At 45.9% G+C, this 24,167-nt stretch overlaps 1 protein-coding gene and 1 long non-coding RNA gene across 3 annotated transcripts in view; one reads left to right on the forward strand and one right to left on the reverse strand.

Annotated features, from left to right (window-relative positions):
* The window catches only part of LOC115844297 (uncharacterized), a 93,694-nt gene that overhangs the window by 37,454 nt on the left and 32,073 nt on the right, over positions 1-24,167 (forward strand). Inside the window, exons 1-2 of one of the 2 annotated variants that reach the window (XR_009563503.1) lie at positions 7,618-8,005; positions 19,069-19,171. This is a non-coding gene — a long non-coding RNA (uncharacterized lncRNA). Of the gene's footprint in view, positions 1-7,617; positions 8,006-19,068; positions 19,172-24,167 lie in introns of those variants that run through there. The other variant, XR_011377350.1, reaches the window with a different exon arrangement.
* Positions 23,346-24,167, reverse strand: part of ATP10B (ATPase phospholipid transporting 10B (putative)) — a 581,864-nt gene continuing 581,042 nt past the window's right edge. Inside the window, 1 exon segment of the mRNA XM_060296561.2 lies at positions 23,346-24,166. Within this exon segment, the coding sequence (XP_060152544.2) occupies positions 23,969-24,166 (198 nt within the window). The 3' untranslated portion in view covers positions 23,346-23,968.

The following is a 24,167-nucleotide window of genomic DNA, read 5'->3' on the forward strand; positions in this document are numbered from 1 at the left end:
TGTCTTTCTCTGGCTGACTTACTTCACTTAGTATGATAATCTCTAGGTCCATCCATGTTGCTGCAAATGGCATTATTTCATTGTTCTTTAATGGCTGAGTAATATTCGTGTGTGTGTGTGTGTGTGTGTGTGTATCTCACATCTTCTTAAGCCAGTTGTCTGTTGGTGGGCACTTGGGTTTTTTCCATGTCTTGGCTGTTATAAATAGTGCTGCTATGAATATTGGGGTGCATGCATCTTTTTGAATTAGAGTTTTAGTCTTTTCTATGGAGTTATTTAATTCCTCAACTGATAGTCCCAGCTCCTGTAAGGCAGCCCTCTCCAGGCAGCCTTCTTTGTATTGGGTCCCATTAGCAATAACTGTTGCCTCTTCACATCCTTTCTTTAGGCCTGCGAGTGGTTATAGGGGCTTCTATTGCCAGACTTGGGGCTCACACTAGCTGCCATAGTTTCCCTCTAGACTTCCCACACTTCTGTAAACAGTCCCTTTATGAAAAACAACTCCAGTTATTCTAAAGTGAATGTGCTTTGTGCTGGGACCGTGACACGTACCATACATAAAATGCTAACTTGTAAGGTGTCATACTGTAAAGGCAAAATGACGGATACTCAGTAAGGGTTTGGGGAGCCCAGAGGACAGAAAATCATTTCAGAAACTTTTAGGTGCTAAAGTCCTCACAGAAGGCTTCAGAGGAGGTGTGACCTTGGCCGGTCTCTTCAAGATGGATAACATGCACCTTAATGTAGGAAGCGTTCCAGGACTTGGGTAGTGTGTATGACTGTCTAGGCAGCCATGAGTCATTGAATTCGATGAACATACAATGTTGGGTTGAGAACCACTGTCATAGGTAGTAAGGTGCCATTGAAACTTTCTAAGTAGCTAAGTGATGTGGAGATAGCTTAAGAATGAACAATCCAGAATTTGGTGGTTAAGCAGACAGGCTATGGGATCGGAGGGACTAAAGTTAAAATCCAGGCCTGCCTCATACTAGCTGTGTGTCTATTAGTAAATAATTTAATATTTCTGAACCTTAGTTTCCTCTATAAAACAGAAATGGTGATACCTTGTATAGATGTCATAAAGGTTAAGTGAAGAGTTGTATGTAGAGCACTAGTACTGTGCCTGGAATACTGTAAATGATCAATACATCGTGTCATAAGTATGGTCACTCTTATTATCCTTCTGAACCCCAAGAACTTACCGCATGCCCAAGAGCTGTGAATGTTAGACGGGAGACCAGTGGCCTGGGCTCCGACAGCTAGAGGATACATCATTGTTGTGACTTAGCGTCATCTTCCAACATGCTTCTCCTTTCTCTGATGGCCTTCTGGAGAAGTTGCTGTGCACGCTCTAAGCAAGCTGCTATCCCTACAGCTATCTCTAAGGGACACAGGGTCAAAAGAGTTCTCATTTAAGGGTATCAGTACAGAAATCACTTGCACATTCTTAATTTTTAAAATTTTATTCAAGTATAGTTGAAGTACAATATTATATGTTACGGGTGTACACCATGGTGATTCACAATTTTTAAAGGTTATACTCCATTTATAGTTACTACAAAACGTTAGCTATTTTCCCCATGCTGTATAATATATCCTTGCTGCTTATTTTATACCTAATAATTTGTACCTCTTACTCTTGTACTACTATTTTGTCCCTCCCCTGTCCCCTCTCCCTACTGATAACCACTAGTTTGTTTCTATATCTGTGAGTCTGCTTCTTTTTTGTTATATTCACTAGTTTGTTGTGTTTTATTAGATTCCTTATATGTGATATCATACAGTGTTTGTCTTTCTCTGTCTGACTTATTTCATTTAGTATAATGCCCTCCAAGTCCATCCATGTTGCTGCAAATGGCAAAATTTCATTCTTTTTTATTGCTGAGTAGTATTCCATTGTGTGTGTGTGTGTGTGTGTGTAAATCTATATAGTTATATGTATATCACATCTCTTTAATTGTTTTTGTTGAAGTATAGTTGATTTATAATGTTGTGTTAATTTCTGCTGTACAGAAAAGTGATTCAGTTATGTACATACATACATTCTTTTTTTAATGCTCTTTTCCATTATGGTTTATCATAGGATATTGAATATAGTTCCCTGTGCTATACAGTATGACCTTGTTGTCCATCTATTCTGTATATAATAGCTTACATCTGCTAACCCCAGCCTCCCACTCCATCCTCCCCAACCCCCTCCTCTTTGGCAACCACAAGTGTGTTCTCTGTGTCCATGAGTCTGTTTCTGTTTTGTAGACCTGTTCATTTGTGTCGTATTTTAGACTTTACATATAAGTGATATCATATGGTATGTGTCATTCTCTTTATGATTTATTTCACTTAGTATGATAATCTCTGTTTGCGTCCATGTTGCTGCAAATGGCATTATTTCATTCGCATTTATGGCTGAGAAGTGTATATATGTAACATCTTACAGAAAAACCCGAACGAACTTTTTGGCCAACCCAATATATCATCTTTTTTTTTTTTCCTGAAGGATGTATAGTTTTGTTTTTTTTAACTTTTTATTTTATACTGGAGAACTGTATAGTTGATTAACAATGTTTGTTAGTGTCAGGTGTACCGCAAAGTGATTCAGTTATACATATACATGTATCTATTCCTTTTCAAATTCTTTTCCCATTTAGGTTCTTACATAATATTGAGCAGAGTTCCCTGTGCTATACTGTAGGTCCTTGCTGGTTATCCATTTTAAATATAGCCTTGTGTATATGTCAATCCCAAACTCCATAACTATCCCTTCCTCTGACCCTTCCCCCTGGTAACCGTAAGTTTGTTCTCGAAGTCTTTGAGTCTGTTTCTCTTTTGTGAATAAGTTCATTTGCATCATTTTTTTTTAGATTCCGCATATAAGCGATATCATACAATATTTCTCTTTCTCTGACTTACTTCACTTAGTATGACGATCTCTAGGTCCATCCATGTTGCTGCAAATGGCATTATTTCATCCTTTTTAATGGTTGAGTTAATATGTACCACATCTTTATCCTTTCATCTGTAGATGGACATTTAGGTTCCTTCCATGTCTTGGCTATTGTAAATAGTGCTGCTGTGAGGATAGGGGTGCATGTATCTTTTTAAATTATAGTTGTCTGGATATATGCCCAAGAGTGGGATTGCTGGATCATATGGTATTTCTACCTTTAGTGTTCTGAGAAACCTCCATAATGTTTTCCATAGTGTCTGCACCAACTTACATTCCCACCAACAGTGTAGGAGGGTTCCCTTTTCTCCACACCCTCTCCAGCATTTGTTATTTGTAGACTTTTAAATGATGGTCATTCTGACTGGTGTGAGGTGGTACCTCATTGTACTTTTGATTTGCATTTTTCTAATAATTAGTGATGTTGAGCATCTTTTCATGTGCCTGTTGTCCATCTGTATTCTTCTTTGGAGAAATGTCTATTTAGGTCTTCTGCCCATTTTTCGATTGGGTTGTTTGTTTGTCATTGAGTTGTATGAACTGTTGTATATTCTGGAAATTAAGCCCTTGTTGGTCGCATCATTTGCAGGTATTTTCTCCCAGTTCATAGGTTGTCTTTTTGTTTTGTTTATGGTTTCCTTTGCTGTACAAAATCTTGTAAGTTTGATTAGTTCCCATTTGTTATTTTTGTTTTTATTTCTATTGCCTTGGGAGACTGACCTAAGAAAACACTGGTATGATTTATGTCAGAGAATGTTTTGCCTATGATCTCTTCTAGGAGTTTTATGGTGTCATGTCTTTTTTTTAAAATTTATTTTGGCTGCGCCAGATTATGGCATGCGGGATCTTTAGTTGTGGCATGCGGGATCTGCTAGTTGCAGCATGCAGACTTCTTAGTTGTGGCCTGCATGTGGGATCTAGTTCCCCGACCAGGGATCGAACCAGGCCTCCTGCATTGGGAGTGTGGAGTCTTACCCACTGGACCACCAGGGAAGTCTCAGTGTCATGTCTTATATTTAAGTTTTTAAGCCATTTTGGGTTTATTTTTGTGTATGGTGAGAGGATGTATTCTAACTTCATTGATTTACATGCAGTTGTCCAACTTTCCCAACACCACTTGCTGAAAAGACTTTCCCCATTGTATATTCCTGCCTCCTTTGTCGAAGATTAATTGACTGCAGGTGTGTGGGTTTATTTCTGGCTCTCTATTCTGTTCTGTTGATCCATATGTCTGTTTTTGTCATACCATGCCATTTTGGTTACTGTAGCTTTTTTTTTTTTGCCGTATGTGGGCCTCTCACAGTTGTGGCCTCTCCCGTTGCGGAGCACAGGCTCTGGACGCGCAGGCTCAATGGCCACGGCTCAGGGGCCCAGCCGCTCCGTGGCATGTGGGATCTTCCTGGACTGGGGCATGAATCCGTGTCCCCTGAATCCGCAGGCGGACTCTCAACCACTGTACCACCAGGGAAGCCCGATTATTGTAGCTTTGTAGTATTGTCTGAAGTCTGGGAAGGTTATGCCTCCTGCTTTGTTCTTTTTCTGCAGGTATATCACATCTTCTTTACCCATTCATCTGTTGATGGACACTTAAGTTGCTTCCATATCTTGGGTATTGTAAATAGTGCTGCTATGAACATTGGGGTGCATGTATCTTTTCAAATTAGTGTTTTTAGTTTTTTTGGATATATACCCAGGAGAGGAATTGCAGGATCATATGGTAGTTCTATTTTTAGTTTTTTGAGAAACCTCCATACTGTTTTCCACAGTGGCTGCACCCATTTACATTCCCACCAAGAGTGTATGAGGTTTCCCTCTTCACCACATCCTCACTGACATTTGCTGCACATTCTTAATATAAATGAAAGAAAAAGGGTAGAATTTTCTCCTCAGAGAATGCCAAAATGAATTAAGTTACACTGCATGCAAAGACATTGGGGTGTCCTTGGTGCTTATCTGCAGACGGTTTCATTTGAGGGGGTGGTCTTTTTTGACCATTTTAAAAATGAGCAATTCTCAACCAAGACATGCTGGTGGGATGCAGACAAATAACTGGGTAGTCTGGATGTGGCAGCCTCTGTTCTTTCCTGATGCCCCTTTGAGGTAGGACATGGAAGTTTGATTCATCTCCAAAGTAGATACAGTCCAAGGAGTGTCCAGGAGAAGTGACATTTAACTAAAGATTGTGTATGGGGATTAGAAGAGGGACCTACCTTTATACATCTTGTCCTTCTCCCTAGAGTAGTTCTTCCTTGCAAGCCATCTTTTGTATCCTTTCTTTTCTTTTCTTTTTTTTAACATATTTATTGGAGTATAATTGCTTTACAATGGTGCGTTAGTTTCTGCTTTATAACAAAGTGAATCAGTTATACATATACATATGTTCCCATATCTCTTCCCCCTTGCGTCTCCCTCCCTCCCACCCTCCCTATCCCACCCCTCTAGGTGGTCACAAACCACTGAGCTGATCTCCCTCTGCTATGTGGTGGCTTCCCACTAGCTGTCTATTTTACATTTGGTAGTGCATATATGTCCTTGCCACTCTCTCACTTTGTCACATCGTACCCTTCCCCCTCCCCATATCCTCAGGTCCATTATCTAGTAGGTCTGTGTCTTTATTCCCGTTTTACCCCTAGGTTCTTCATGACTTTTTTTTTTTTAGATCCCATATATATGTGTTAGCATACAGTATTTGTTTTTCTGACTTACTTCACTCTGTATGACAGACTCTAGGTCCATCCACCTCCGTACAAATAACTCAATTTCGTTTCTTTTTATGGCTGAGTAATATTCCATTGTATATATGTGCCACATCTTCTTTATCCATTCATCTGTTGATGGACACTTAGGTTGCTTCCATGTCCTGGCTATTGTAAATAGAGCTGCAGTGAACATTTTGGTACATGACTCTTGTTGAATTATGGTTTTCTCAGGGTATATGCCCAGTAGTGGGATTGCTGGGTCGTATGGTAGTTCTATCTGTAGTTTTCTAAGGAACCTCCATACTGTTCTCCATAGTGGCTGTATCAATTTACATTCCCAACAGTGCAAGAGGGTTCCCTTTTCTCCATACCCTCTCCAGCATTTATTGTTTTTAGATTTTTTGATGATGCCCATTCTGACTGGTGTGAAATGATACCTCACTGTAGTTTTGATTTGCATTTCTCTAATGATTAGTGATGTTGAGTATCCTTTCATGTGTTTGTTGGCAATCTGTATATCTTCTTTGGAGAAATGTCTATTTAGGTCTTCTGCCCATTTTTGGATTGGGTTGTTTGTTTTTTTGTTATTGAACTGCATGAGCTGCTTGTAAATTTTGGAGATTAATCCTTGGTCAGTTGCTTAATTTGCAAATATTTTCTCCCATTCTGAGGGTTGTCTTTTGGTCTTGTTTATGGTTTCCTTTGCTGTGCAAAAGCTTTGAAGTTTCATTAGGTCCCATTTGTTTATGTTTGTTTTTATTTCCATTTCTCTAGGAGGTGGGTCAAAAAAGATCTTGCTGTGATTTATGTCATAGTGTTCTGCCTATGTTTTCCTCTAAGAGTTTGATAGTGTCTGGCCTTACATTTAAGTCTTTAATCCATTTTGAGTTTATTTTTATGTATGGTGTTAGGGAGTGTTCCAATTTCATACTTTCACATGTACCTGTCCAGTTTTCCCAGCACCACTTATTGAAGAGGTTGTCTTTTCTCCACTGTATATTCTTGCCTCCTTTATCAAAGATAAGGTGACCATATGTGCGTGGATTTATTTCTGGGCTTTCGATCCTGTTCCATTGATCTATATTTCTGGTTTTGTGCCAGTACCATACTGTCTTGATTACTTTAGCTTTGTAGTATAGTCTGAAGTCAGGGAGCCTGATTCCACCAGCTCCATTTTTTGTTCTCAAGGTTGCTCTGGCTATGCGGGGTCTTTTGTGTTTTCATACAAATTGTGAAATATTTTTGTTCTAGTTCTGTGAAAAATGCCAGTGGTAGTTTGATAGGGATTGCATTGAATCTGTAGATTGCTTTGGGTAGTAGAGTCATTTTCACAATGTTGATTCTTCCAATCCAAGAACATGATATAGCTCTCCATCTATTTGTATCATCTTTAATTTCTTTCATCAGTGTCTTACAGTTTTCTGCATACAGGTCTTTTGTCTCCTTAGGTAGGTTTATTCCTAGATATTTTATTCTTTTTGTTGCAATGGTAAGTGGGAGTGTTTTCTTGATTTCACTTTCAGATTTTTCATCATTAGTATATAGGAATGCCAGAGATTTCTGGGCATTAATTTTGTATCCTGCTACTTTATGAAATTCATTGATTAACTCTGGTAGTTTTCTGGTAGCATATTTACGATTCTCTATGTATATTATCCTGTGATAATTTCTTCTTTTCCCTTTCTCTTCTTTGTTCGCACAGCTCCCGGGGTTCAGCTTTGGATTTGGCCCCGCCTCTGGGTGTAGGTCGCCCGGAGGGCGTCTGTTCTCCGCTCAGACAGGACGGGGTTAAAGGAGCCACTGCTTCGGGGGCTCCGGCTCACTCAGGCCGGGGGGGTGGGAGGGGCACTGCGTGCGGGGCGAGCCTGCGGCGGCAGAGGCTGGTGTGACGTTGCACCAGCCTGAGGCGTGCCGTGCGTTCACCTGGGAAGTTGTCCCTGGATCCCGGGACCCTGGCAGTGGCGGACTGCACAGGCTCCCCGGAACGGGGGTGTGGATTGACTTGTGCTCACACACAGGCTTCTTGGTGGCGGCAGCAGCAGCCTTAGCGTCTCATGCCCATCTCTGGGGTCCGCGCTTTTAGCCGCGGCTCACGCCCGTTAATGGAGCTCCTTTAAGCAGGGCTCTTAATCCCCTCTCCTCGCGCACCAGGAAACAAAGAGGGAAGAAAAAGTCTCTTGCCTCTTCGGCAGGGCCAGACTTTTCCCCAGACTCCCTCCAGGCTAGCCGTGGTGCACTAACCCCCTGCAGGCTGTGTTCACGCCCCCAACCCCAGTCCTCTCCCTGCGCTCCGACCGAAGCCCGAGCCTCAACTCCCAGCCCCACCCGCCCCGGCGCGGGAGCAGACAAGCCTCTCGGACTGGTGAGTGCCGGTCGGTCCTGATCCTCTGTGCGGGAATCTCTCCACTTTGCCCTCTGCACCCCTATTGCTGTGCTCTCCTCCGCGGCCCCGAAGCTTCCCCCTCCGCCACCCGCAGTCTCCACCCGCGAAGGGGCTTCTAGTGTGTGGAAACCTTTCCTCCTTCACAGCTCCCTCCCACTGGTGTAGGTCCTGCCCCTATTCTTTTGTCTCTGTTTATTCTTTTTTCTTTTGCCCTACCCAGGTACGAGGGGAGTTTCTTTCCTTTTGGGAGGTCTGAGGTCTTCTGCCAGCGTTCAGTAGGTGTTCTGTAGGAGCTGTTCCATGTGTAGATGTATTTCTGGTGTATCTGTGGCGAGGAAGGTGTTCTCCGCGTCTTACTCTTCCGCCATCTTCTCAAATCTCGTATCCCTTCTTTTTTAACTCACAAATCTCCAGTATTAAAAAAAACACTCTGCACTCACATTCTGTGGCATTTCACCCTCGCCCTGTGCTTGTACACCTGCACTCAGCAATACCTACCATTATAAGGTATGCTACTGATTACCCTCATTCCACCCCCCGCCCCCTGCCAATGAAATGGGGTAGATTCGATTAAAGCCTCCATTCACCATACTCTAGATAGAGTTCAGCTAATGGTGGTGGCAGTGGAATTCCAAACAGAAAAGTGTTGGGTTGTGTCTCTCTAGGGCAGAGGGAAACAGTGGGTCTTGAACACAGTTTGCTTTTCAAATGATGACCCGCCTGCCTTCTTTTTAATTAAATTATTATTTTTTATTTTTATACAATTTTAAGGGTTAATTTTCATTTACATTTATTATAAAATATTGGCTATATTTCCCATGTTGTACAATACATCTTTGAGCCCATCTTACACCCAATAGCTTGTATTTTCCACTCCCCTACCCCTCTGTTGCCCTTCCCCACTTCCCTCTCCCCACTGGTAACCACTAGTTTGTTCTCTATATCTGTGAGCCTGCTTCTTTTTTGTTTTATTCACTAGTTTGTTGTGTTTTTTAGATTCCACATATAAGTGACGTTGCACAGTATTTGTCTTTCTCTGTCTGACTTATTTCACTTAGCATAATGTCCTCCAAGTCCATCCACGTTGCTGCAAATGACAAAATTTTGTTCTCTTTTATGGCTGAGTAGTATTCCATTATGTGTGTTTATATATACCACATCTTCTTTACCCATTCATCTGTTGATGGACACTTAGGTTGCTTCCATGTCTTCTGCCTGCCCTCTTTTTTTTTTTTTTTTTTTTTTTTTTTTTTTTTGCGGTACGCGGGCCTCTCACCGCTGTGGCCTCTCCCGTTGCGGAGCACAGGCTCCGGACGCTCAGGCCCAGCGGCCGTGGCTCACGGGCCCAGCCGCTCCGCGGCATGTGGGATCCTCCCGGACCGGGGCACGAACCCGTGTCCCCTGCATCGGCAGGCGGACTCTCAACCACTGCGCCACCAGGGAAGCCCCTGCCTGCCCTCTTTTGATGGTAGTACCTGAAAATCTCTTCTCTTAGGCTAGTCACCTTACCAAAACAGAGTTTTCCAATCTCCTGTTTGGGAGGGGCCTTGGCTTTGGGGCTGCCCACATTCTAAGAGCTGAGGGTCTAACCTTTTGATCAGGGAGGACCTTGCTCTCAGCCTGTGCTCTGCTCATGGTACCTCCTGCAGAGTCTACATTTCAACCTCCCACCTGGTTTGGGGAATGGAGGTTCCATGTCTGCACTGGTTGGGGTAGGGGAGCTGGCTCAGGCTTGGAAACACCTTGTTTTCGGCTCTACTCCCTGGATCCCCAGTTTTAGAGTTACCTGGTGCTTTTGATTCCCAAACCTCTGAGGTCTGTTGGTAGGCACTGCCGGGATTTATGTTGGTTTCTCACCCTGCAGGTCCTTTGCAGAGAGAAGACAGCTGAAGTGTAATCCAGTTACCCTTCCTTTATTTCTTTTCCATTTTCCTAAGTTTTTTTTTTTTTTTACTCCTCTTTGTCTTTAGTTCTCTCCCCTTCTCTTTGTTCTTGAAGATTTACACCTTTCTACTCCCTTAACTCGTATTCTAGTGGGATTTTAGGAGAAAGTGGAGATAAGTGTGTATGTCAATCCACCTCATTTAACTGGAAGTTGAGCTGATGTTCTCTTTTTCTGTTTCAAAAGTTAACTTTTTCTGTTGCTGGTTGTGTGGGTTTGCCAGCCTTTCATTAACCAGAGTCATTTGTTTTCATTCTGGAATACCCATGGAGATTTCTTCTAGGTTTCAGAATTTGTCTTTAGAAGATTTTCAGCCAAGGAGCTGATATATGCCCTATTTTCAAAGCTTGCGTGGGTGAGCAATGCATCCATTCAAGAGAGAAGTGGTAGAAGGTCTTATCAGTCTGGATCTGTCAGCCTGGATAAAGGGGCCTTCCATCTTCCCAGGAAATCTGCCACAGAATGATGCTGAGCTATCTTAGTTATTAAAGGAAGCCTACACATCACTCAAATCAGCTCCCAGCTCCCCTGTGCTCTGAGTGTCTATCTACAGTCATTAGTATCATCTCTGGGTGTTTTCTCTGCTTTGCTGGGATTCCGTGTTAATCTGCTTCTTCCTTAGCCCTTGTGTCTCCTTCATCACTCAAAATATACAGCTGCTCTGTCTTGGCACGGTGGGTTCCTTACACCATTTCAGTTCTTGCTACTTCATATGCTCCAGAGCTATGAAGGATTTTAGAGATCACCTAGTGGCTTCAAACGTGCAGTCTACAGATCAAAAAGAAGAGTTTTAACCAATCTTGGGGGAAAGCCTGGTACATGAAGCAGGTAGAATGAGAGCGGTTCTGGGTAATGTAGGGGAGGGAACCTACCCCATCCCGATCACATCTCCCCAAGGAGATGGATTAACCACCACTGATCCCGTTTTACTCTCATCTTGAACGTGAGAGGCTGAGTCCCTGAGTTGGGAAGTAACTTGCAGAAGGTCAGGTAGTGGACTAGTTCAGGATTTGAATCAAGGTTTCCTTACACTTTACCATTTCCTCTAGATCCACAAATGATGAAGCCAGAAGGGTGACTGTGGAGACCTTCAAGTGAGTGATCAAACCGTGGCTGCATCCTATGAGCCTGACTGCCCCTTTTTTCAACGGCTCCACTCATCCATAGTCTTGTATGAAAAAATCATAAATAATAATTCTCGCTGAAACGGCCTCCTGTCTGCCCCGGAATTGGTGTCCCGCTGGCTTGTTAATTTTAGTTTGGGAGTCAGAGACCTAGTGACAACTGCTATCGTGCAGGGCTCCTTGGCTGTTCAGTAAATGCTAATAAACCGTAAGTTGCAATCCTAACAATCCCTGCCGCCCGAACCAAACTGCAAGGGCAGAGATGACTTTGGTCTGAATTGGATTTGAAAAGGCTGAAAGAACAGGCTTTGAGTACGCAGTGGAAATGCCAGTCGAATATTAATTATAGCGGCAGTGCCGGCCCGCGGAAGGCGCCATGGTTCAGCCCCGAGAACGAAGAACGGGAGAGGGATGATGAATGCAGATGAGATGCTTCTGCCTGTGAAATCCAAGTGTGGCTTCACAAAAGAGGCCAGGGAGCCTCCGGTGGTTTTCTGCAACTCTTCTGGTGTTCAGAGAGGTCTTTCTGGTCTTCTCATTTGCTCGTTTTATTTATTCCTCAGAATCACTAGGGTGACGCGGCCATGAGCTATCTTAGGGGCAGGTTTTAATTAGTGGCTTGGGATTCCAAAAGTGGCAGCGAGGTAGATGGGGCCTCCGTAACCTCTTTGACCCAGTGATTATTTACCACATTCCAGGAATGGGCTGTTCTGGTCCACAGTGAACCAGACACATAATTATAACCGGTCCCTTTATGCAGCAGGCGTCTACACACAAACGCACACCTACCCCCCCCCCTGCCCCCCAACACACACACACACACACACAGACACACAGCATTAACAGCATCGGGCTGTAGTGTGGGCAGGGATAGAAGTTTGCTTACGAAAACAGGGAGCCATAGGTAAGGGATAATTTCCATATATCTCACCGCCTGGCAAACTTTTAAATTATGTATACTGAAGAATTTCCTACAGCTCTAACTGCCCAACAGATTGTGTGACTAATTGTTTCTTTCTACTTAAAATGGGAGCCTCCTGGTAGGCTGTATGTTTCGGTGCAATTATGTCAACCGGACCAGGGCCGAGGCCATTTTAGCCACCTGAGGGGTGTGCTAATTGTTCTGAAGTGTGCCGCCTGGGGTGCGCCTCATTGCTGTAGTGGTTTTAACGGAAATTCTAATTAAGAATAAGAAGCGAAAGGGGCTGGGTGCATTCCTCCCACGTCAGGGGTTCAGGCAGGCTGCCTTTGAGCACAACAGTGTGAACATGCCCATGGTGGGAGCCAGCTGGGGCAGAAATTGATGTGCCTCAGGTGTGGTTTGTCTACAGGCTTGGTGCAGGCTGTTGGAGCTGTAATTAGAGCTGGGCCAATGTCAACGTGGTGTCCGGGCTTCCAGTCTTTCCAGGCTCTGTGTCAGTGTTTGGAGGGGGTGCCTGTGGAGGAGCTGGAGGGGAGGAGGCTGGAAAGTTTAAGTAGCTGGAAGTACAGCCTGAGGGAGTTGGTGAGACAGGACTATTCTGGCAAATCGAACGCCCTGATGCTTCTGTAAGACCAGGCTGCCCTGGCTGTTAATTACACTTGGGCTGGGAATCCCACCGGGGTTCGGAACACTAGTTTTGTCTCTTGTTAACAGAGCATCTTTGGGTAAACTGTTTAACTTTTCTGAGTCTCAGTTTGCTTTACCTGTAAAATGGGGATTAAAAATATGAATTAAGTTTGATGTTATTTTGGCATCACGGACTTAGAACTCAGGAATGTCTGCATCCCACATGGACAATCATTTCTCCCCTCTGTGGGACTCCACTTCCCAATTCCCCTTACTCCGTCCTTCGCAGACTAGTACCACAAGGAACATTAGCAGAATGGGAACAAAAATAATTAATTTATAACTGAGCCCAGTGAACCAAAGTAGGAGAAAGAAAAGGGAACGAAAGAGAGGTTGGCTTTCTCCATGAGACGAGTCTCAGCTTAGTGTGCTGACTGACCTCATGGAAGGAGGAAAGAGAGACGCAGGAGAGCTCAGATGTGTCTGGAACTCTTTTTTTTTTTTTTTTTGCGGTACGCGGGCCTCTCACTGTTGTGGTCTCTCCCGTTGCAGAGCACAGGTTCCGGATGCGCAGGCCCAGCAGCCATGGCTCACGGGCCCAGCCGCTCCGCGGCATGTGGGATCCTCCCGGACCGGGACGCGAACCCGTGTCCTCTGCATTGGCAGGCGGATTCTCAACCACTGCACCACCAGGGAAGCCCTGGAACTCTTTTAAAATATAGGCCGTCAAGAATCACTGATTTTCCTGGCACTCTGACCATTGGATCATTCTCTGGTCTTTGTCTATAGGGAAGAGAAGAGTGGGAGGCTGAGACAGAGACCTCATGGTATGAGAGAGGCAGAGGAAATGTCTCTCCCCACCTCTGTCTCCTAGATTTGTAGTCAGGACTAGATGAAAGAACATTCTTAGGAGCCAGTCTGCTACTATCATTTGGCCAAGGCTTGGTTCTAGCCCTGGAATGACCTGTGATTTCAGGCTCTGACATTCTATCAGGAGTGATTAAAAAAAAAAAGACGCGAGTCTGTATTGAGTTCCGTAAGTGGTGTGCAGAGAGGTTTGAGAGTTCAGTGACTAGGGAAAGCTTTATGGAGGAAGTGGTCGTTAGAGGTCTGAATTTGAGATTTGGGCTTTGATCAGGCGTTCTAGGCAGAGGAAGTGGCCCAACCAAAGGAACAGAGGTTGGAAAGTGTAAAATGTGTTTAGGATGGCAAGCAGCCTGATTGCCTCAATTGCAGGCTCTGAGCTCGGCAAGGTAGGTCAGGGTCAGGCGATGGGGGCTCAGTGAACACCTGGTTCAGGAGTTGGGCCATAAATAGAACACACAGCTCTTGCTTATCCCCTTTGGGAGTTATTTTTATTTTTTAAATTTATTTATTTATTTATTTTTGGCTGCGTTGGGTCTTCATTGCTGCGCGTGGGCTTTCTCTGGTTGCTGCGAGCGGGGGCTACTCTTCGTTGTGGTGTGCGGGCTTCTCATGGTGGCTTCTCATTGGGGAGCACAGGCTCTCGGCGCACAGGCTTCAGTGGTTGTGGCTCGTGGGCTCAGTAGTTGTGGCATGTGGGCTCAGTAGCTGTGGCTCACGGGCTTAGTTGCTCTGCGGCATGCGGGATCTTCCTGGACCAGGGCTCGAACCCGTGTCCACTGCATTGGCAGGCGGATTCTTAACCACTGAACCACCAGGGAAGCCCGGGTGTTATCTTAATATCCTTCAGATTCCTTCCCTGCCACCTGCTTACTCTCCCTGCCCACCCCCCACCCTCCAACTATGATTGTGGTTTGCTAGTGCTTAGCCAGCCAGCAGGTTTTCAGTTGACTTAGTAGTGGCTTTAATTATCCTTTTGAAAAGCTGATTAGTCTGGTTTCAAACACATCTACTGAAAAAAAGATTTCTTACTGATAGCTTGAGTGGAAGCTTCAAGGGCATTTAGGAGTCAACTGAGTATGTGTTCTTACAGAGGAGAATCATGAATTCAGAAAAATGTGGTGGCCTTAGTCGTCTCCAGGCCAGCCTCTTCATTTTACATATAGAGAAGAGTGAGAGAGGAAAAAGTCCCACAATAAGAAATTTGCAGATCTGGGAATCAGATCTCCTGACTCTTAATTCAGTCAGGTGTCTTTTCACTGCATTGTGGAAGGAGTGTAACCTAGAGGTTAATATTTTGGGCCCTGAAGTTGGGCTCCTCGATGTTGAATCTTGGCTCTTAGCCACATAATTGTCTGTTGACTTTTGGGAAAGGTATCAAGCCTCAGTTTACCCATCTATAAAATGGGACAAGGAAGCCAAGTGGAAAAATACATTATCATTTTCAGGGAACAAAAAAAAGGGTGTATATTGATATTTCCTATTTGTAAAAGAGCTGCCTGATGTGTAGGCAGTCATGTCCAAGGGGTGAAGCAAGGGTCTTCTAAAGAAAGGGTCTTTTGGCCAAAGATGTCGATATCCTCACTGTGGCCTGCCACCCTGCCTGCTTTATCTTCGGGATGAAGGACCCCAAGACCTCCTAAAATAGATGAATTACCAAGGTGGGGTCTCACATTAGATCATGATGTTCATTAAGACCGTGGTTTGAATGACATCCTCTGGTTTATCCTGAGCCGATAGTGAGGCCAGGAGGGTGACATGAGGTCCTGCTTGGAAGGGTATCCATGGGCCCATTTGGTAAAAGCACTTATTGAGGGTACCTCAGAGATTCCATTTTCTTTTTTCTTTTTTTTAAATATATATATATATATTTATTTTATTTATTTACTTTTGGCTGCATTGGGTCTTCATTGCTGCGTGCGGGCTTTCTCTAGTTGCGGTGAGCAGGGGCTACTCTTCCCTGCGGTGCGTGGGCTTCTCATTGTGGTGGCTTCTCTTGTTGCGGAGCACAGGCTCTAGGCGTGCAGGCTTCAGTAGTTGTGGCATGCGGGCTCAGTAGTTGTTGTGGTGCACGGGCTTAGTTGCTCCGCAGCATGTGAGGTCTTCCCGGACCAGGGCTCGAACCCGTGTCCCCTGCATTGGCAGGCGGATTCTTAACCACTGTGCCACCAGGGAAGCCCCTCCATTTTCAACATGGAACAGATCTTCTAAATCTCTGTCCTCTGGCCAGCTGGGGCAATTGAAGGTAGCAGAGGTGACCCTCAACCTCCGGCAAGTTCACATCCCCTCTTTGGGCCTTTTATCCCTTGTCTGGTTCCTTGCTCCTTAAAAAGAGGAGGACTTGGCTAGAAGCCTAGCAATCGTTAAGCTCTCAGGGTTTCTGTATTCCCTTCTTGAAAGAGAACCCTCACTGTCCAACATACTAGTCTGTTACAAATGGGGAAAGCAAACGTGTGCTGCTCTTCACACTTTCGTCTTTTGCATCCAGTAAAAGGGATAAATGCTGCTTTTTCGTGTGTGTGTGTGTGCGGGGGGGGACGACGGTGAGTTGTCTTAAAGGCAAGATTGGAGGTTCAGAAGAAGCAGCTAGGGGAGCTTCAGAATTCTGTTCTGCCTCTGCAGACCAGAGAACTCCAAGGTGACTTTAAAAAAAAAAATTAATTAAGTTTTGGCTGTGTTGGGTCTTCATTGCTGCATGTGGGCTTTCTCTTACGGCGAGTGGGGGGCTACACTTCGTTGCAGTGCGTGGGCTCCTCATTGCAGTGGCTTCTCTTGTCGCGGAGCACAGGCTCTAGGCGTGTGGGCTTCAGTAGTTGTGGCACATGTGCAGGCTCAGTAGTTGTGGCTCGTGGGCTTAGTTGCTCCGTGGCATGTGGGATCTTCCTGGACCAGGGCTCGAACCCGTGTCCCCTGCATTAGCAGGTGGATTCTTTTTTTTTTTTTTTTTTTTTTTTCGGTACGCGGGCCTCTCACCGCTGTGGCCTCTCCCGTTGAGGAGCACAGGCTCCGGACATGCAGGCCCAGCGGCCATGGCTCACGGGCCCAGCCACTCTGCGGCACATGGGATCCTCCCGGACCAGGGCACGAACCCGCGCCCCCTGCACCGGCAGGCAGACTCTCAACCACTGGGCCACCAGGGAAGCCCCTAGCAGGTGGATTCTTGACATGCGCCACCAGGGAAGTCCCCGAGAGGTGACTTCTTACTAGTATAGCCCCATCCTTCACCCCCGAGGCTGCCCTTTTGCAAACAGGCTGATATGAATTTCATAGTCAAACAGATCTATGCTGGCTCACCTGCCGTGTGGCCTGATATTTTAAAATTTTACCCTTTTGGGTTAATCTTCTCATTTTTAAATGTGCAAGCAGAGCTGGAAGGGACTGCCAGTTCATCTCTAGCTGATGAGATGGTTGAAGAGACCTCCTTGGGGGGTGTCAGGAGACTCCAATTCCAATCTCTGCTCTAACTCCAAATTACTGGGTGACCCTGCGCACAGCCACTTATGTCTCATCTCAGTTTTGTCATCAGCATCTTAAGGAATATCTCCCACCTCAACCTGTGGGAACATAAGAGAGCTGGGGTAGGAAGGGCTCAAGACACGGAGGAAAGAACACTTTTCCTCAAAGTTCAGTCAAGTGTCTGTCAGGCAGCCTCCCTTTGCTGCACTGGGGTCTGAGAACAGGCTCTGAGGATACTGTGCCTCCCAGGTGGTCTGGGGCTTTGTTGTGCCTGAGCTTACCTTCCTCCAGCCCTGATCGGTGAGGGGCTGGCTCCTCCGATAGCCTGGGAGTCAGGGGAGAGATGGTGGCTGTTTAAATTTGGGGTCAGAGGAGGGGCGTAGGGGCGGTGATGTGCATGGTATTGGAGCTGGGCTTGGTGTTTTATTTACACAGCAAGCCAGCCATGTTTCCGGAGGGGTGTGGAGGTATTGACAGAGATTATAGGAGAGTGAATTTCCTATTCGTCCACCCCTTTGCACCTGGAGTCAGCTGACAGTGTGTGAGGGAGAGGCGTCCTGGCTCCAGCTCCCTCCTGACAGCTGGAAATGCCGCTGCCCTGTCCCCTTCTGAGGTGTTTGTAATTCCTTAATACCTACTGATCTCAGAAAGGCAACGTGGCGCCTCCCCGGGTGCATTATCTTCCCAAATAGGGTTGCTGCCCTCCTGCCTTCTCTACTCTCTCTGAAACCAGCCCCCATCTATGATTTTCTTCAACAGCAAGAGTCACCATATTGCTGAGCTCTGACATGGGCAGGGCGCTGGGAACACATCAGAGAACAAGACCACTCGCTCCCTCCCTTATGGGATCGTTCGTGTGTGTGGTGTGCGCATGCGCACGCGCAAGAATCAAACAACTGCGCGAACAGTACATTGGTTTACCAGAGGTCCTTCCCCCACTGTAACTAGCCTCCCCAAAAGAGCTTTTAGAATCACAGAATATTAGAACCAGGCCAGTTCCCACCCTGAGTGTTTGGGGAATCTGAGTGAACCTCAGTTTGAGGTTGAAACCCCGGGGAAGGGATTTGTCCAGAGTCAGAGCAGAAACTGTGGGCGGGGCCAGAGTTGAAACTTGGCCTCCAACTCCTGGCTCGGCTTCCCCTGCGCCTTGTTATTCCTGCTCCAGCTGCAGGAGGAATCCTCAGGTGTGGCAGCTCCTCCGCCGATGCTAGATGCTAGGTGGCACCAGCACACCTTGGAACAAAAAGGCTCCCAATCTGGCTCCCATCTGAAAATGCCCGAATCCTCACTGCTGGCAGCCTGAAGTCCAGGCTGGGTGCTGTCTTCTCCTAGTGCCCTCACAAGGCCTGCCTGCTCGGGGGGCTGCCCCTGATCACAGTCCCACTTCCTTCATCCCTTCCTGGGTCCCAGGTGCCTTGGGGACCTGTTCGCTGGTTACCTGGAAGAATTCACTCCTATGTGATTGATTTCTTCTGGGGGCGCTCTGTGCAGAATGGAGAGTTCTGGCTGGGTGATCAGCTCAGGGGAGCTATTTTAGGGCCATGCAGGCACAAATTCCCCTTAGGTGCTGGTATCTTTCTTACTTACTGAAGCTTCTGTCTGGGTGAACAACCCAGCTGAACACGGTGTGGTCTCTCCCCAGGTCACATTGCCAGTCTGTGACAGAGGGGGGATGGAGTCCAGGCTTGCTAAGGACCGCACTACTTTGTCTCTCAAGAGAATGTCCAGAAGACAAGACCCTCTGTCACTTGGTCCCTACCTACCCTTCCAGTGCCATCTCACAGTTGTGGAGCTCTGTGGCTAAGAGTATGGGCTGTGGTTTCAGACTCCTGGGATTGGAATGGCGTCTCCCCAATTGTTAATTGTGTTACTGTGCCATGTTTATGGAACATTTCTCTGCCTCAGTTTCTCCCTCTGTGAATGAGATGGGGTAGGTTACATAGGATCTCAAATTTCTTTGCAACTTCCCCCACTAAAGGTGGAGTATACTTTCCCACCCCCCTGAAACTGAGCTGGCCTTGTGACTTGCTTCCATAGGAATGGGTGGCAATAATGTGTGAGCTCTGAGCCTAGGTGTCAAGAGGCTTTGCAACTTCTGTTCTTTCAGGACATTGCTGCCATGTGACAAGCCCCGCTGATGCCATTGAGGATGTGAGGCCACGTGGAAGGAGATCCCAGCCATCCAGCCCAAATTGCCCACTCACAGCATTGTGAGTACATGAATTATTTTGGGGGTGGTTTGTTATGTTGCTGAAGCTGACTGAAATAGGGGAGAATAATAGTACAGTAGTCTCTCCTTATCCATGATTTTGCTTTCTACAGTTTCAGTTACCTGTGGTCAACCATGGCCCCAAAATACCAAATGGAAAATTCTAGAAAGAATTTGTAAATTTTAAATTGCATGATTTTGTGCGTAGTTTGATGAAATCTTGTGCCTTCCCACCTGGGACATGAATCATCCCTTTCTCCAGCATATCCGAGCAGTATATGCGACCCCCATTACTCACTTAGTAGTGCTCTAGTCTCAGTTATCAGATCGATGGTCCTGGTATTGCAGTCCTGGGGCAGGTAGGGACCAAGTGACAGAGGGTCTTGTCTTCTGTCCAAGTCACTCTTACTTCACTTAATAATGGCCCCCAAATACAACAGTAGTGATGCCAGCAATTTTGCATATTCTCTTACTGTGCCTAATTTATAAATTTTATCATAGGTATGTATGTATAGGAAAAAACATAGTGTATATAGGGTTTGGTACTATCTGTGGTTTCAGGTATTTACTGGGGGTCTTGGCGCATAATCTCCTAGAATAAGGGGGACTGCTGTACCTACCTTGAAAGGTGGCGGTGAGGTTTACATAATAATGGGAACTTAGATCAGCGCCTAGCACATGTGAAGCAAATACAGTCGTTACTACTAACATCATCATGGGGCACTTCCTCTTGCTTATTGCATTCTAGTTCCACCGACCTCCTTTCTTCTTATTCTTCTTTTTTCCTTGTTCCTTCTTTCCTCCTCCTTCTTCTCCCCCTCCGTTGTCTTCTTCTTTTAAATATACCAAACTCTTCCTTTTTCAGGGCTTTCATACTTAATTCTCTCCGTTTGAAATTGTCCTTCCCTGCTGTCTTGTTTTCATGGTTGCGGTCTCAGCTGAAACTTCTTCTCCTTGGAGAGGTCTTCTCTGAATCTCCCTTCTCCCTTCCTCTCCATTTTTGCTTCCTTTCATTGTCTCTGATCATCACATTTATTGATTTCCTTGAATGTTGTCTGTCTCCCCTTCTAGATTTCAAGTCCCTTGAGGGCAGGAGCTGGGCTTTTATCCTTGCTGCCCACCACGGTGCCGTGCACAGCAGGCACTCACTTGGTATTTGCTGAATGAGTGGATGAAAAGAGGCATCTAGTCAATATGAGTTTGAGGTTGGTGTCTGGTTTCCAAGAACAGGGGAGTATCCAGGTTGGAGTTTCAGAGAGAGGAGACCATGTGTGCTGCTTCTCATTCTTACAGCCGTTTAGGTTTTTGTCACACTCTTTGTTGGATCAATTATGTTCCTGATATCCTATGCCCAACAAGGCTATGGGCTTCTTTAGAAAGAGATTGAGTCCCTCACAGCCCCAAGCACATTGTCAGGCACCTAGTAGAGGCTTAACAGAAGTTTATTGGATAGATAAATGGATGGACGGGTGGATGAATAGATGAATAAATGAGTGAATGTAAAGAAGGATGGATGGACAGTAGTACTCAGACTGCAGGCAACAATGGAAAACCATGTTTATTTTTTCCTTCTAATAAAGGACAGTACATTTCCAGTCAATCTGTAAAACATCATGAACATATAAAAATGTATTAAGTACAGTCATTAGCATTACATTGCAGAGAAATAGTTGTTATAACCTTTTCCCCTAAGATGGTACTTGGATGGTCACTGTTGGTTTGCTTTAACAAAAGAGGGCAAGAGTAGGTGACCAGTTGGCCTGGTTGGCCCAGGACTAAGGAGTTTCCCAGGATGTGGGGCTTTCAGTGCTAAAACTGGGAAAAGCCCAGGCAAACTGGGATGGTTGGTCATGCAAGAAAGAGAGCAGCACGAGAATGTTGGGTGTGCTTTGGTGTTTAGGTACACGGGGCCGATATTTTCTCAACTTCCCATGACCTCGCTTCCTCTTAGCTCTGGAATAAAAATCCCTGTGTTATTATCAAGGGTGTTGCAGCTTTCAAAGGGTTTTAACAGCCCCGTGTAATTTTGACTTGATCTTTATGCCAAGCCTGGGAGGTAGGGCAGTTCTGTCTTTTTTTTTTTTTTTTTTTGTGGTACGCGGGCCTCTAACTGTTGTGGCCTCTCCCATTGTGGAGCACAGGCTCCGGACGCGCAGGCTCAGCGGCCATGGCTCACGGGCCCAGCCCCTCCGCAGCATGTGGGATCTTCCCAGACCGGGGCACGAACCCATGTCCCCTGCATCGGCAGGCGGACTCTCAATCACTGCGCCACCAGGGAAGCCCGGTAGGGCAGTTCTAACCTAATTTGCAGGTGAAGCATGCTACATCAGTGCTCCTAGCTCCTAGAGAATACGGGGCAGAGAAAAGACTGCCACCCCCATCTCCTGAGGCCAGTGTTCTTCCCACTACTCTGTTCTCTTCTGAAACATCCTACCTGTCTCATCTGGCTTTCAGGAGTGAGCAGGAATCATACGGGGGAAAGGAAGGACCCTGAGATCCAAGCTTTGGCTCAATCCCCTCATTTGGGACAATTTTATATGATTACTACTTTGCCTGATGTGTTTACCTGCTCCTCCTCTAGCAATCCTCATGAAGGATTCCCCTGAAGACCCACCAGCTGGTCAGTGCTGGCATCATTATGTGGCAAAGTCAGTGAAAGAGATCCAGTATATTTGGGCCATGTCCCAAATGGCCCTTCCAGTTAAGGTTTGCCAGCAGGATGGTCAGAGGACCAGCTCAGTCTGCCATGTGCCAGCTTGATTGTTGAGCTCTTTTTGGGTACTTCTGCTGAGAAATTACTCAAGTGATAAGTCAATTCATGGGGTGGCTGTAACTTGCCACACTTGTTCCCACCCTTGTACTTTTTGCCTGACATAAATGGGCACCACCTTAAGGCGGGAGGGTTCAGTAGTCCTCCCTGGCTCACCTTAAAAGACTAGGGACAGGCTATCCTTGCCCACGGTAGACCTCACTTCTCTTGACAGTGTATTAGAATCCTATCATCCATTCTTTTATTCCAACACTGTTTTGAGCTTGTTTGCATTTTTGGCATTTATGACCTCTAGGGATAAGAAGTCTATGTAATCCTTCTTTTCCCTGTGAAGTGAGACTTCCTCTGGCTCTCCCTAATTCAACTGAAGCCTGTGATATTCTGGGATAAGCTTAATAAATGGGGTTTGACACTGGTCCTACTCTTTCAGATGTTGTTGTTTGGGCTCAGAGTTGCTCTGTCATGCGGGTCGTCTGTTTTGGGTGCAGCTGTGTAAAGGTCTGATCTTAGAGCTTTCCTTTTCTGAGAGTTGAATGAGGAATGGGTACAGGCTTCCCCTGCTATCTGAAAGTAGAGCGTTAGTATAAAAATTTTCGTAAGCTGAAATGGTGTAAACAAAGAAGCAATTACCTTAGGACACATCTTGCTAATGGATGCACAAAATGGATAGATCCAGATAAAGCACAGCTGCTTAGACACAGTTCAAAGCTATGGCGGTTTGATTCTGAGATGCTGAGTGGAGTTCCTGGGGAAGGAGTTGGGTGGTGCCACTCAGTGCTCAGTGCTCTATAACCGCTGGCTGCAAAATAAATGCTGAATGCTATTTTCACTTTTCACCTTTTTTGGAGGGTAAAAGCAGAAAGAAATGCAACTCTTTGGATTTCTTTCGGTTAGCAACAACAGGTACCAATGTAGGTCTTTGGTAGAAGTGAAATGGCTTAAGTCAAACTTGAAAAGTGGGGCATATTTGTACTTTTATTTAAAAATAAATAAAGTAAATATCTTTAAAAGAAGAGTGTTGCCCATGCCCTCTTGGTAGATTCCCCAGACTGTGGGACATGTAGCCTATTAGCTGAAGCGTGGAGTTTCTGCTTCACGTGCTTATGTCCATTCATTTTCACATGCTTATGTTCTTTCTGCCTCTTAAACTAGCTGCGGCCTTATGACCCTCAGAAGTGTCTGTGGCTCTGAGTTCAAATTTGATTTTAGGGCTTCCCTGGTGGCGCAGTGGTTGAGAGTCCGCCTGCCAATGCAGGGGACACGGGTTCGTGCCCCAGTCCGGGAAGATCCCACATGCCGCGGAGCGGCTGGGCCCGTGAGCCATGGCTGCTGAGAGCCTGCGCGTCCGGAGCCTGTGCTCCGCAACGGGAGAGGCCACAACGGTGAGAGGCCCGCGTACCGCCAAAAAAAAAACCCAAAACACACACACACACAAATCTGATTTTAATCTTTAGGTGTGATTTTCTTTGGTTTAGAGCAGACCCAACTCTGGAAGGGATGTTAACCCCGATATGACCATCCCTGCAATACATTTGAGATGAGGCACTTGTGTGTATGAGACTCTTCTGAAACTTGAACTCTTGACACCGAGGGGTGAGGTGATGGTTTGACAAGCCCAGAAACTTCCAGATCTTGAGATATTGGCTGGCTCGCTACACACTTCTTGGCATCTGGGAAACTGATGGCCCAGTTGCATTGGGTTGTAGGCTGTACTTATCTAGAGGGTCAAAGAATGTCTCTGGGTTAAAAAATGAAAAACGCTCAATGCAATAGAAATATAGCCTCCTTATAGAAAACCTTTTGCAAGAAGTGCTGCCTGGCAGCAGGAGAAAACTAGAGGTCGACTGGTTTCCAGTCCTTTTTTGTCAGACCCCTTGGGGCCAGCACTTCCTCTAAGGAAGTCAAGCCTGGTGGGGAGAAGAGGGTAAGACGGGCACATTCTTCCCTTCATGAAGAGGAAGAGTCGTGGTTAATTAAGCCAGTGATTAGGCGGCCTCCTCTGAGTTTGTGCAGATCTCTGCAGGCCCCTCATATGGTCACTGAACTCTGGGATCGGCGATGGCTGCCCCGGCTGAAGGGCCGGTTCGACTTAGTCTGTCCACTTGAGTAGGCTCCGGACGCCATCATCCTACTAGGCTCCAGGAGAAGGTGCTCCCCAGATGAGAATTTAGCCCAGGAGTCCCGTGAGCATGGGTCATCCCTTATGTGGTCTCCATTGGATCTCTCT

Source organism: Globicephala melas, chromosome 3, assembly GCF_963455315.2.
Source record: "Globicephala melas chromosome 3, mGloMel1.2, whole genome shotgun sequence".
In the NCBI taxonomy this organism is placed as follows: Eukaryota; Metazoa; Chordata; class Mammalia; order Artiodactyla; family Delphinidae; genus Globicephala; species Globicephala melas.